The 12454-nt window shown below is 41.4% G+C and overlaps 1 protein-coding gene across 1 annotated transcript in view; it reads right to left on the bottom strand.

The window, feature by feature from the left end:
* Nucleotides 1-5723: 5723 nt before the first annotated feature.
* Nucleotides 5724-12454, bottom strand: part of DYNC1H1 (dynein cytoplasmic 1 heavy chain 1) — a 46200-nt gene continuing 39469 nt past the window's right edge. The window contains 11 exon segments of the mRNA XM_068399670.1: nt 5724-6102; nt 6548-6675; nt 7031-7199; nt 7588-7730; nt 8533-8686; nt 9478-9689; nt 10088-10191; nt 10391-10608; nt 10808-10978; nt 11551-11664; nt 12006-12129. Of these exon segments, the coding sequence (XP_068255771.1) occupies nt 5974-6102; nt 6548-6675; nt 7031-7199; nt 7588-7730; nt 8533-8686; nt 9478-9689; nt 10088-10191; nt 10391-10608; nt 10808-10978; nt 11551-11664; nt 12006-12129 (1666 nt within the window). The 3' untranslated portion in view covers nt 5724-5973.

Below are 12454 nucleotides of genomic sequence, written 5' to 3'. Positions count from 1 at the left end.
TCAGCACTACAAATGTGGGATATTTGGAAGGACAAGCTGCCTTCAGATGGGAAAGGTTTGGAGAAACACAGCATCTACAGTTTGTACTAGAACTTCAGCTTCAGCTCAAAGCTGCGGTAACTTCTGCTTTGAGTAGCATTTCTTTCCCTTCCTCCTCTGCAGCAGAAGTGCATAGTAGAGTCGAGTACGGAGTCCGAGTCTGAATCCAGCGCGGAGGTAAGAACCGACTCTCTGAACCATTGTGATGGTGATGAGATTCCCTGGTGGGTATCCAACTCTTCTTTCAGTCTCGGTATGGAGAGCCAAAGGCATGGTTGCTGGGGTTGTTGGTTTTGTGACTGTAAACGGAAAGGGGAAAGAAAAGCCCAACAAACCGAACGCTGTTCTATCCATCAGGATCTTCCTTACACCTGTTATTAATTTGAGCAAAAGTGATTCTGGGGGGATGAGGCAGGAAAGTGCCAGTGTTTGAGGTAGAAAAATGTAGCTGCACTGGGTTGTTTCTGGTGGTTAACTTTCAGCAGCTCTGGTCCAGAGAGATTTCTACAGCTCTGGGTGGAGAACCTCTACCTTCTGACTGTCTATTTTGGATGAGATTAGGAGAGCAGCTCTGTTGCTGTGGCAGTTACTTATGAATGTTGGTAACTTCCTGAGCATTGTTCTGTCAAACTAGTGTGTTTAATGTTGATGAAAAAAGACCTGATTCTGGAGTGGAGAACTAAATACTTTCTGGGTAAAAGTCTTCAGAATTGATGCTTGCTGTTAGTCCATGTGAATTGCTGTGCTCCGTGGCTTAGAGAAGCTGCTTGCCAGGAACCTGCCACCACTTTACCTTCCAGAAAGCACAGGGGAAAGCTGGAGTTGTCCATGATCTCCTCCTGGGAGAAACAAGGCTGGAAGTCCAGCGGTCTGGCTGGACTCTGATGGCCAGGCTGGGTGGAAGAGGGGCTTGCAAAGGTGCCAGCCTGGACAAAGAGCTGGTTGCTCTCAGCGAGGGTGCTGAGGCAGGTGCCAGGCCAGGACTGGGGGATTTCTGGGCTCTTTGGAGAAACAGAAGCTGCTTTTCTTCATTGCCCAGCACTACCCACTGGCTTTGTGGGGATGCCTCTGGGTCCTTGAACTAGCACAAGAACGTGCAGTTGCAAGTGGGCTTGGCCTTCAGCTCCTCCACTAAAGCCTTCAGGTTCCTGTTGTGAGGAGTTGGGATTTGCCAAGCCCTGCTTTGCCTCAGCTGTGCTCAGGCTCTCCTCCTTCCCCACTGAAAGCAGGCACAGCAAGGACTGGCAGCTTGTTCTCCAAGTCGCTGTGGTGGATCCTTCTAATGGAGCACTTCCCTTGCAGTAAACTTTTTTTTTCCCCTTTGTGTCACTTTGTACCTGTGGTTTGCTTTTAACAGGGAGTCTCCCTACATGGCGCTTTTTTTAAATTTTTTTAAATAGACCCAGACTATAAGCACTATTTCAGAATGATGCGCTTCTCAAGCATAAATTCATGAAGAAAGTTCTTTGTCCAGGTCTGGACAAGTCCATGTTTAAACACATGGGGAAAAGAAGCCTGAAACCTCAGTGTTACAGCAGAGATATTAAGACTGATTGAAAGGACTCAGTCTGACTGTGTTAGTTACAGAACTCTCCAAAGGACAGCAAACTTGTAATCCAATTAGTAAGGAAGAAATTTCAGATCATCCCTATGTAAAAGAACAAAAAGGGACCTGAGTGGGAGGGAAGCGCTCTAAACTCTAAATTGTATCTTGTCTACTAAGACAAGGATTGGACTAGATGATCTCCAGAGGTCCCTTCCAACCCTAATCATTCTGTGATACTAGTTAAATGCTGATTTGGTTTACTTCTCTGGTGGTAAGGTATACAATTACTCATTTTTCTCTTTATAGCAATGTTTTAAGTGCAGTAAGACTTACCATAGCTCTCCTCAGTCCCTCAATTTTAGGCTGACTTCCCCAAGCATTTAAAAGTTAGACCGAGATACACGTTTTACTATCTGTTAGCAAGGGGAGAATCTGGCTGCTTCTTCTCTAGGATTTTTACCTACTCTGGTTTTACTTTGATCAGTAATTCACAGGAAGGTGCTTTATAAACCTATGTTAACTTCTCTTAAACAGGTTGGGCCTAGCCCACTTGCTGGAGGACTCAAGAAAGCGAGGGACTCCAGCAGAGTGCAAGTAGGTTTGGCTATTATGCAGCACCCTTGTTCTCAATGTAGCATCCAAATACTAAGATAGAGGTGGGAATGTGTGGATAAACAGAAAAACTTCCATAGGAAGTCTGTGACTTATGTTGAAAGTGGTTTTAAAGCCCACTGTATCTTGCCTCTTATTTTTTTATGGACAAATAAGCATCCCCCATATTTAGAGAGATCTTAATTTAGTTTTTAGATCCTTATGATGGTGATTCAGAAGATGCATCCATTCACTCTGACTGTAGCTTGAATTCTTTAAATAGTATAAAAGTTGCACCATGGACGGACAGTGCCCCAAAAGCAATGGCTTTGGAGGATGCTGATACTTCAGAAGATGGGGAGTCCTTCCCTAAACCTCCAGATGGACTCTGCCCAGAAAAAAAATTCAGTGAAATTCAGACAGTAAGTGACTGTGAAGCACCCCTGAAACTTCCTAGCCAAGAAAAGGATTTCCTGAGAAGCCTGTTGCGAACATCTGAACGGCCTGGAGCCACAGAAGCATTTACCTCCATGTGGCTGACACCTGACCATTCCTTGCTGATGAGTATTAACCCTTCAGCCTCTGCAGATCTCCTTGCAAGCCCAGTGCTCCCAAGTGCTCCACAACCCATACTAGCAGCTGAATGTGATGGCACAATGACCAAACAGCCCCTAATTAAAAGAAAACAAGGGATTCCCATTCTGGAGAGTGCTAGTGAAGAACTAAGAAAGAAATTCCGTGCAACTTAATCTGAATACCTCTAGTACCTGGAGGCACCTGCTCAGCTTCAGTGTAATTACAAAAAAGTATTATGAGAGTTGGCTGAGGAGGGAAGGAAGAATGACTGTGTGGTTGCAATCAGTTTTCAATAGCTATAGCTTACCTCAGACCTGCCTCATGTCAGCGTTTGGCTCTTCATATGTCCGACTGACTGCAGGAGAGGAGGGAAGTAGCTGTATGGTGAATGACCTTACAGGCTGGACTACAAACAACTGAACTGCATTACACTGAACTGACTGCAACTAAAGGCAATCTAGCTTTTTTTTTTTTTCTTCAAACAGGGAGAAATTGACTTGTGCTATTAACAGATCTGTTCCTACCTGTTTTGAACAATGTTGTAGGTATACAGTCTAGTATACCTGCCAGTTTAGAATTTACAATGTGAAGTTGAACATGAGCTGAAAGCACTCTTCTGCACTCTTCTTCCTTAGTGAGGACAATCACTTGGGAGCTGCAGAAGTGGTGCAAACAGATGGGAGGCCAGTCAGGCAGCAAAAACTGTATCTCTGATCTCCCTCTCCTCTATGGTAATTTCTTTTATCACCTTTAGACTCTGGATAGTCAATTTATGTGGAAGGGGAACTACTATCTATCTATAAAAGTATAATGATGGCTTGAAATACATTGCTACAAACTCCTTGTGAAAGCATTAATTCTGTGTGACTGGCAGAGATTTTTAATTTGCAGTTTCTTTCATAAGGCAGAAAGCCACACAAATTCCAATTTAACTTCTAGCCTTGCACCCTTCCTCTAACAGCTGCGTATTTATTTTATCAAACCAACTTTGCTTTCATCCTTATCCCCAATCTGGAGATACAGTGATGGTTTTTAATCAGCTTGGGAACAAGCCAGTTAGAACAATAGGATTCAGAGGCCTTTGCCCTAAGACACAAGCTACTGTGCTTGCTCTCCGACTTCCCCCAGCAGCAAAGAATGCTGCAGCGAACACTCTGAAGTTAACTGCAAAAAAACCCCTTGCAGCTATAGATTTGTGTGTACTGCAACTAGGCCCCAGATCTCTCTAGAATTAAGACTTGTAAAAAACTTCAAAAATGCGACGTTGTGATGCAGCCAAGGCCTTCAGCCTCAGGTCAGCGAAGTCATGCCCTTTTAAGTTCTAGCTGTCTGCTGAATGGTCTTCATCCACCTCATCTGAGGTTAAGTAAAACTGAACTGCTGACCTTCAACTGCAGCCCAGAACCCTAAACTCATCTAGTGAGGATTTCACTTAAACCAGCTGTTTAACACAGCATACTGAAATGAATAATCTGCTAGGAAAAAATAATACAGGAACAATCAGGACAGAAACAGGTTGAAGGGTCAGCCACATGGGACAGTATATACTCAGACACTCACAGTCTGCTTATTCAGTATGAGAACCCAACTGTGGATTAGCTTCTGAACTGAAAGTGCACCTTTTGTTAATTCGGGCCTAAGACAGAAGTTACTACACTCAGCTAAAAAGCTGAGTAGTTTGTAAAGCTCTAGCTACTTCAGGCATATTTGAGACTCTCTTGCTCTCTTCGTTAGTACTTACTAATAGGCTGAAGATTCTTACAGTAGCTGTAAGCTGGTACCATAGCCCAGGAGCTGAGTTATGCACAAAAAGTAGTTGCTGAAAGGTGCACATTCAGCTCAGCTGCTAACAGCTAGAGCTTGTACGTATTTAAGCTAATACTTCACACTGCAACTGGTATCCGGAGCACACTACTAGCAGGAGGTGTACAATGTATTTGAAATAATTCTGGAGGGAATGACAGTATGAATTCCAGATACTAATATTCTAGTGATGGAAAGGAAAGCAACTCACAGAAAGCTGAAACAGAACAAGGACATTATGTTATGGTTAAAACTGATCTTGTGTGATGCATGTAGTTCACATCTCTTTTCCTCACAATTGGATATGAGAACTACAAGCAGCAGACATGATGCACTGGTCTGGGATTCATTCTTTATAAGGTAATAAAACCAGCCAGGACAGTTTAGCCTACAGAGATTAACTATAATCACAGAATTGACCAGGTTGGAAGAGACGTCTGGGATCATTGAGTCCAACCTTTGACCTAACACCACTGTGTCAACCAGACCATGGCACTAAGTGCCACATCAAGTCTTTTCTTAGAAAACACCTCCAGGGATGGTGACTCCACCACCTCCCTGGGTAGCCCATTCCAATACCTAACAACTCTTTCTGTGAAGACATTTTTCCTAATGTCTAACCTGAACATCCCCTGGTGCAGCTTGAGGCTATGCCCTCTAGTCCTGTTGCTAGTTGCCTTGGAGAAGAGGCCGACCCCCACCCTGCTACAACTTCCTTTCAGGTAGTTGTGGAGAGGGGTAAGGTCTCCCCTCGGCCTCCTTTTCTCCAGACTAAACAATCCCAGGTGCCCCAGCTGCTCCTCATAGGACGTACCCTCTATACCCTTCACCGCCTTTCTCTGGACCTGCTCCAACACCTCCATGTCTTTCCCGAAGTGAGGGGGCCCAGAACTGGACACAGTACTCGAGGTGTGGCCTCACCAGTGGCAAGTACGGGGGACAATTACTTCCCTAGGCCTGCTGGCCCCACTATTCCTGATACAAAACAGTATGGAGAGGATAGACAGCAAGAATTCTCTATTTTAGTAACTAGCAGGCATCAGCTGAAACAAGTATGTGAGGCATTGACTTACTGCTTGTTATTCTTGGAAAAGATCATAGGTACAGTTTTTCCAGACCAAAAAAAATCACCTTAAGAATTATATTTCCAGAAATAGAGTCTCAAAAGTCTTGCTATAGATTTTATTTCATATAACATGATCCATCAAATAGCACATCTACCAATAACAGTCTAAAAATCTCATCCAATTTTCCGTCGAAGAAGTTTAGCCTATCAGCTTTCCAATGTGCTGCCCCATTTCTTCCTAGTCAACTTAACACAAATCCATCTAACAACCTAACCAGGCTACAAAAGTACAGGTGGGTACTACACAAAAGACTGACAATTACTACAGTATTACCAGTCAAAACAAGTCTTTTCACTCAGTGCAGAGAACTGCAACACCACGTTCATAGAAGCTACGGGGGTCTTCCTTGGTAGCTATTTCGAAGTCAACCGTGAAAATCAGATCAGCACGAGTGAAGTTCAGATAAACTGGTAAAGTAACCTGGGGAAAAACACGAATAGAGAAGAGTTATGTCAGGTAGCTGAAGAGTATAAGAAGTTTCTATAACACTACATGGTATTTATGAAGTGGGAATTTAGTCTCAGATAACTCAATACCCAAAATATGAGGGCAAAAAAACCCAGCCTAATAAATTCACCTAAAGCGCAGCTGCCTTTATAGATATAAACTCAAGTTTTGGCCTGAACAGAATTAGTATTTTTGGATGCCTCTCCTTCTTCTTATCTAACTACAAAGACCTAGTCAACACTAAGTCTGTTTGCTGCTAGCTTGGAATTTAGGTACCAACTGATACTGAGAATATTAGCAAAGAACAAATTGATTTGTAATGCCTGAGAAAAGTATCCATAAAGCTTCAGGAAAAAAAAATTGCTAGGTATATCTAATTATGACAGCTCTTTCTAAAATTATTTCTATCAATACTTACAACATTTGCTTTTTTATCAGCATTTGTCTGCTTCATCCAGCGAAGCTGTGTAATGGGCAGTACAGTTGAAATAGCATTCGAAAGTGACAGCTTGTTGTTACTGCATGTAGCTCCCTGAAGCTTCAGGCCTGTAAATTGAAATACACTTTAGAGTTCTAAGAGCTTTCAAACATCCAAAGATTGTCTCCCTACGTATCATTTAAGGGCTAAGTCCACTCAATGAGGTAAGTATTTCATACTGCAAAATAAAGAGTTTGTAGCAAATACACTATCAAATACCGCTCAAATATATACTAACCTGGGTCTTGAGATTTATTAGCATTATAAATACTTCCCTACTAATATAAAACTAATATTTAAACAACTTCAGCAAGGATTAACTTTTTCAATGATATAATCTTTTTCATTTGATATAGCACATTTAATACCAGAAGCCTCTGAAAATATTTTAGAGCAAGGACCTCTTCTTTCTGATAAGTTTACCTGTGACTCCAAAACTGCATGCATCCAGTACTGCATTCTGTGTAGTTGTAACATTGACCTCAAGACAGAGTTCTTCAAGGGACCAACTGTTTGCTTGGGCAACATATTGTCTTGTAGCAGTAATATATGCCTCTGGTACAAACAGGCCACCAAGGCACACATGGATGTTCTGTTGGAGGGAGAAAACATTTTAAAAAAGGATATCAGCTGCAGCATTAATGATTATCATAAATATTACTTCAGCAATCTACTTACATTAAAATTTTCCTGCTGCTACTGAAACACCGCTTAACTGCTAAACTGCTTTTTGCTGTATGGTTACATTTTCTGTCATTCTAAAATACTAACTTCCCCTCTAATCTGTATGAACAGCTGGCCTGCTAAGCCTCACCATTCTGAGGTCAGGAGATACTCAACAGTATTTACAAGCACATTTCAGAGAACATCAACTGAAATTGTTTTGCCTGAGGAACGATTTAGAAGCCTTGATGTGAAGACTCCACAAAATAGTTATACAGGTCCACCAATAACCCCTAAAAGAAGTCAGCACAAGATACCTTTAGTTCTTTTGCTCCACCAGAAGCAGCTGCCTGGGAAATATTCTGCAGCTGTTTAATGCGCTCACTGAAGTCGGATACCCACTGAATAACAGTCATACCAGCTGGCACTGTGTAATGAGACCAGCTACGAGGCAAAATACCTAGGAAAAACGTGATTAGAATTAAGTTTTGTTTGTGTACAAGTTGAAATTACACATTATTTTCACGCTTTTTCTCCCAATAGCCATTTAAGAGTTGGACCAGGATATCAGCCTCTATCTTAAAATGCTCCTCAGTAAGCAAAACCACTTTGAAAGATAACATAACCAAATGACCTCCAGGTCTACCATTTATTTAAAATGCCATCCAGTTACAGAAACCCTTCAACAGCAACTTCAGTTACACACAGCTATATACTGCAGTAACTGATCTTCAAGTTTTTCTGAAGATTTGAGCTTTTTAGAAAAAAATTAAAAAGGTCAAGTATCTGTGGAAATGCGTTTGTCCCTGAAGACAGATCTTCATGTATTACTAGAAGCAGGATGTCTGTGAAAATTCCACACTTACGTATAATCTTGAAACAGAAGTTTAGAGAACTTCAATATTTTCTAGGAGATTTTACAGGAGCAATATTACTCGCTTTGTGGTATAAATAACTTTGTTCCGTCACAATTCAGAAACTGAAAGGATTTAGTAAGATTTCAGCTTAGGAATTAAGCTGCTGATATAAACTGTACAAAAAAGCCTAACATTAGTTACCTCAACTTGAAATCCCAAACCAAACCAATTGGAATTTTACACTCAGAAGTATGGCTCGTGTCAAATGGTAAAGTCAATCCCAATTTTCCTGCAATTTTTTTTTTTAAGCTGCTGAGCATAATAGCCTCTAACTTACAGAGTGCAAGAGGCAAAGAGAGCACTGGAAGAGAGCGCACTGGGAGATGCTGATTTGAATTACCATACCTTTCACCAGTTCATTTATAAGTGTACGCAAATAGTTGGTTTGTTTCTTTTTTCCTTCACACACTTGAACCACATCTGCAAGGTCCTGACGAACATCCTGAAGCAGCTTAGCTCCCATTTTCACTTCTCTCTCAAAGAATCGGAACAAAGGATCCTGGTTGCCAAAACATTGAAAGTAAGTTGCAGATCGAAGTTCAAGATTCTTGCTGGAAAACCTCTACAAAAAGCAACCCCCAAATCCTGGATAGACTGACCAGTGACTAGAAGCATTAAACATGAAGATGCAGTCTATGGTGCAGAAAGTGATTGCAAAGACTTTTACAACCAACAATCTCCTCGCCCTTGGAGAGGCAAGAAAGTACAAGTCTTAGTTGTGCAATTAATGCAGACTGCCTGCTGCAGCTCCTTCCAGTCATCTCTGGATTTCTTTTAATCATCGACAAAAGGTTCTCACCTATTATCCCAGAGTTAAGTCTTTTAGAAGCAGTTAGGCAATCATGGGCATATTCAACTGGGAAGCTTATTCCTGAGTTAGAGCTTAGGGTATTACTGTCCAGATCTCAAAAGTTTCTTCCAGCTCTTACAATTTCTGTTCCCAGTTAGCAGAAGCTGCTGACGTATCTCCCTTCACTAACCATCACTAAATTTTAGCAGTAATTAATGTGCACTGGCTCTAAAGGCAGTATTGTAAGTAGCTGCCAGTGTGCTACAAGTACGATGGGAAGCACTTGTCTCTTGCTACCTCATCACAGAGAAGCTTCAGAAGAGAATTTCAAGAAACCGAGCGGGGCATTACATAGCTATGGCAGTCAGAATCAGCATCAATACAGGTTCCATTGTCTCTCCAACAGTTTAATCGGTACTTGCAAACCACAATACACTTGTTCCAATGTACCAGAACTTGTGCACTTCCTACACCCACGTTAGACAAAACTTAGTTCTTACCTTAATGTTTTCCACAGTTCGCTTCAGATGGTTTAGAGTTTGTGGGATAAGGTGAAGCCAGTTAGAGGCTGTGGTATGCAGTGTTCTCATCCAGGCTGGGCGACCATCTGATGTAGAATCAGTTCTTGCCTTCTTCTCAGTTTCTGCATAAGCTAGATCATCCTCATCCTCTAGCATCTGCATTTTCAGCATTTTACTGATCATATCTATGCCTAAAACAGAAGATATGCTGTTAGTCAGAGAAGCAGTGGAAAGAGAAGAGTAGAAAACATTCTACTACATGCAAGAACTAGGACTTTTCCTTTTCCCTAGTCTAGACCTAAGGATACAGAACTGCCTAGCTGCAGGTGGCTCCAGAGCTGACAATAAAGGTTTCCAGAATCAAGATGGGAGCTTGACGTCTGGAAGGCTGAATGTTTAAATCACAAGCTTCTGGTCAGTTTTTGGACTGCTTGAGTGCTTTACTTTGCAGAAGTTAAACCAACTACTATGTTGAGGGAGGAGGGGAAAGCTATCAGCTCTTCAGCAGGATTTATATTTCTCTTCCGCTTTTTAGTTAAAATAGTGGCCTGGTAATCTATGCAAGACATTGTTAAAATTCTGATTTTACCTTGTGTGGTGAGAAGAACTTTCTCTGCATTATTTGGCAGTCCCAGCCATGACGGTGTTTGTGTGTCTGGCAGCATCTCAACCCACTGGACAAATTCTTCACGCCTGCAAGTCAGAGTTTTAATATTCATTAGAAGGCTTCCCCTATTAGAATGGCAAGGTAATTCCTTGCCCGAGACAAACGTTTACACAGCTAAATTCCAGCAGAGAGAAACAGGTTACCTTTTTTTTGGTTTGGTGGGTTTTTTTTAATTTTAAAAAAAGAGAAGTTGTACATAGAGATCAGTGTAAGAAGAAATGATACCTGATTCCATCTGGCATCTGAATATCTTTGTGCCCATCAACTCTGCAAGCCAGTTTGAATTCACTATCAAAACTTAAAGTAGTGAACAGACGTTCCAAGAAAGTGTTTAACAAACGTTGATCAAATTCATTATCAATGCGACCTCCATAGATAGACTGTGCCATCAGTGTCTTTAATGCAGACCAGGGAATTTTATCAGGTGAGATGTTTTGGCGGCCCTATAAATAAAATGCAATGTAATTAGCAGGAAACAATCCTTTTCACCTCTCCTCTGAAATTCAAGAACTAAGTTAAACTGCCACCAGGTTATTTGAGCCTACTTATTTAAATTACTAAATGTTTCCAGAACAGACTGCCTCACTGAAGATCTTAAGTAATCCAAGTATTACCTATACCTAAGTACACGAAACTACTTGCCTTTGCTGTATCATCCAGCCATGTATCTACTGTGTCACAGGCAGATCTCAGATCAGATTCTCCAAATTCATATTTCTTGGACCAACCCAATGGAGCATAGCGCAAACGCTCTTGGATAATGGCATGGAACCAGGCAAGGAGGAAATATAAACGAGCACGCTCATTTGGAGACTAGGAAGTGGAGAGAAAAAAAAATAAAAAACACTTATTATGCAAGTGAACTGATAATCAAAGCTTGTTAAAAGGCTAGAAAAGATCAGACTTAATGCTAGATTGCTACCAAAACTGAACAAATTCTACCAACAGAAGGAGCAACTACTACTTTACTTCTGAGAGATCAAAACATTCTATGTACATCTTAGACGCTGAAGTTTTATCATCTTTTTCTAAGGTATGATTTTAACAAACACATTCTGACTTTTTACAAGGGCATGCAATGATAGGACAATGGGTAACGGTTTTAAACTGAAAGAGGGTAGATTTAGATTAGATATTACGAAGAAAGTCTTTCCTGTGAGGGTGGTGAGACACTGGAACAGGCTGCCCAGAGAAGCTGTGGCTGCCCCCTCCCTGGCAGTGTTCAAGGCCAGATTGGATGAGGCTTTGATCAACCTGGACCAGTGGAAGGTGTCCCTGCCTGTGGCAGGGGGGTTGGAACTAGATGATCTTTAAGGTTCCTTCCAACCCAAACCATTCTATGATTACATGACATTCCCTTTCACTCACACAAGCTGCAGCCTTACCTTGCACATTCTAGAAACTGGAATGCTACTGAAAGTCCTCAGCATGTTTGCCTTTACACCAGGAGGAGGTTCAAACACGAAGATTCGGCCAGCACGTAACAAATTCACTGGCACCTAGAAGAGAAAAGATGAATAAACTCAAATCCACCTCCTTTAGCCTTCACTAAATTAAATCCCTCTAATAGCACAGTCTGCATTAGATTCAAAACCTTACTGCGAGCACACACAGTGAAGTCCTGCCTTTCTTTGAGAGGGTAGGGAAAGCAGCAAAAGGAATGGTATAAAGTTTTCAGCTACAATTAACAGAAACCAAGGCTAGCAGCTACCCTGACAAGGATGTATTCTCCTCCTTTTCAATGCAGAAAGGCAGTAATGAGAAAACCTTCCCTGGGTAGCACTTGTGGCTCTGGAAGCCAATTATTCTACCAGAGCATCAAATTTCAGATCAATGTTACCTTTGGATTAATTTCCATAGTAAGGAAGAGCCTGAAGCAAGCATGGGGCTGTAAGGAATGTAGCTTCTTTTCTAGTTGCATGAGCCAGCCAGGAGCCAGGTGAACGTTCTTCAGCATTACCCATCTGTGAAGTTTTGAAAAAGAACATGTGCTTTTTAGTGTACAGCTTATGGATCCTGGCTATAATCATGTCAAAGATTATCAGAATATGATATTAATGCTACAGATTTTCCTCCCTCTTTAAAACCTGTCTTCTATGTAGAAGCAGTTACTGTTTATTGTAAATGGGCTAACTTTTCTGTTTTGCAGATACAAACTACTTCTCTTCAAAATATTTAAATCAAATATAAGTTGCGAACAGCTGTGCTTAAGTTATTACATATTTCAGTTCAGAAGATAGTCCCATTATTTTTAACCAGTTCTACCTATGTAGCCAATAGATTATTTCC

This window comes from Nyctibius grandis, chromosome 4 (assembly GCF_013368605.1).
Source record: "Nyctibius grandis isolate bNycGra1 chromosome 4, bNycGra1.pri, whole genome shotgun sequence".
NCBI lineage: Eukaryota > Metazoa > Chordata > Aves > Nyctibiiformes > Nyctibiidae > Nyctibius > Nyctibius grandis.
This window is presented reverse-complemented; position numbering and strand designations above follow the sequence as displayed.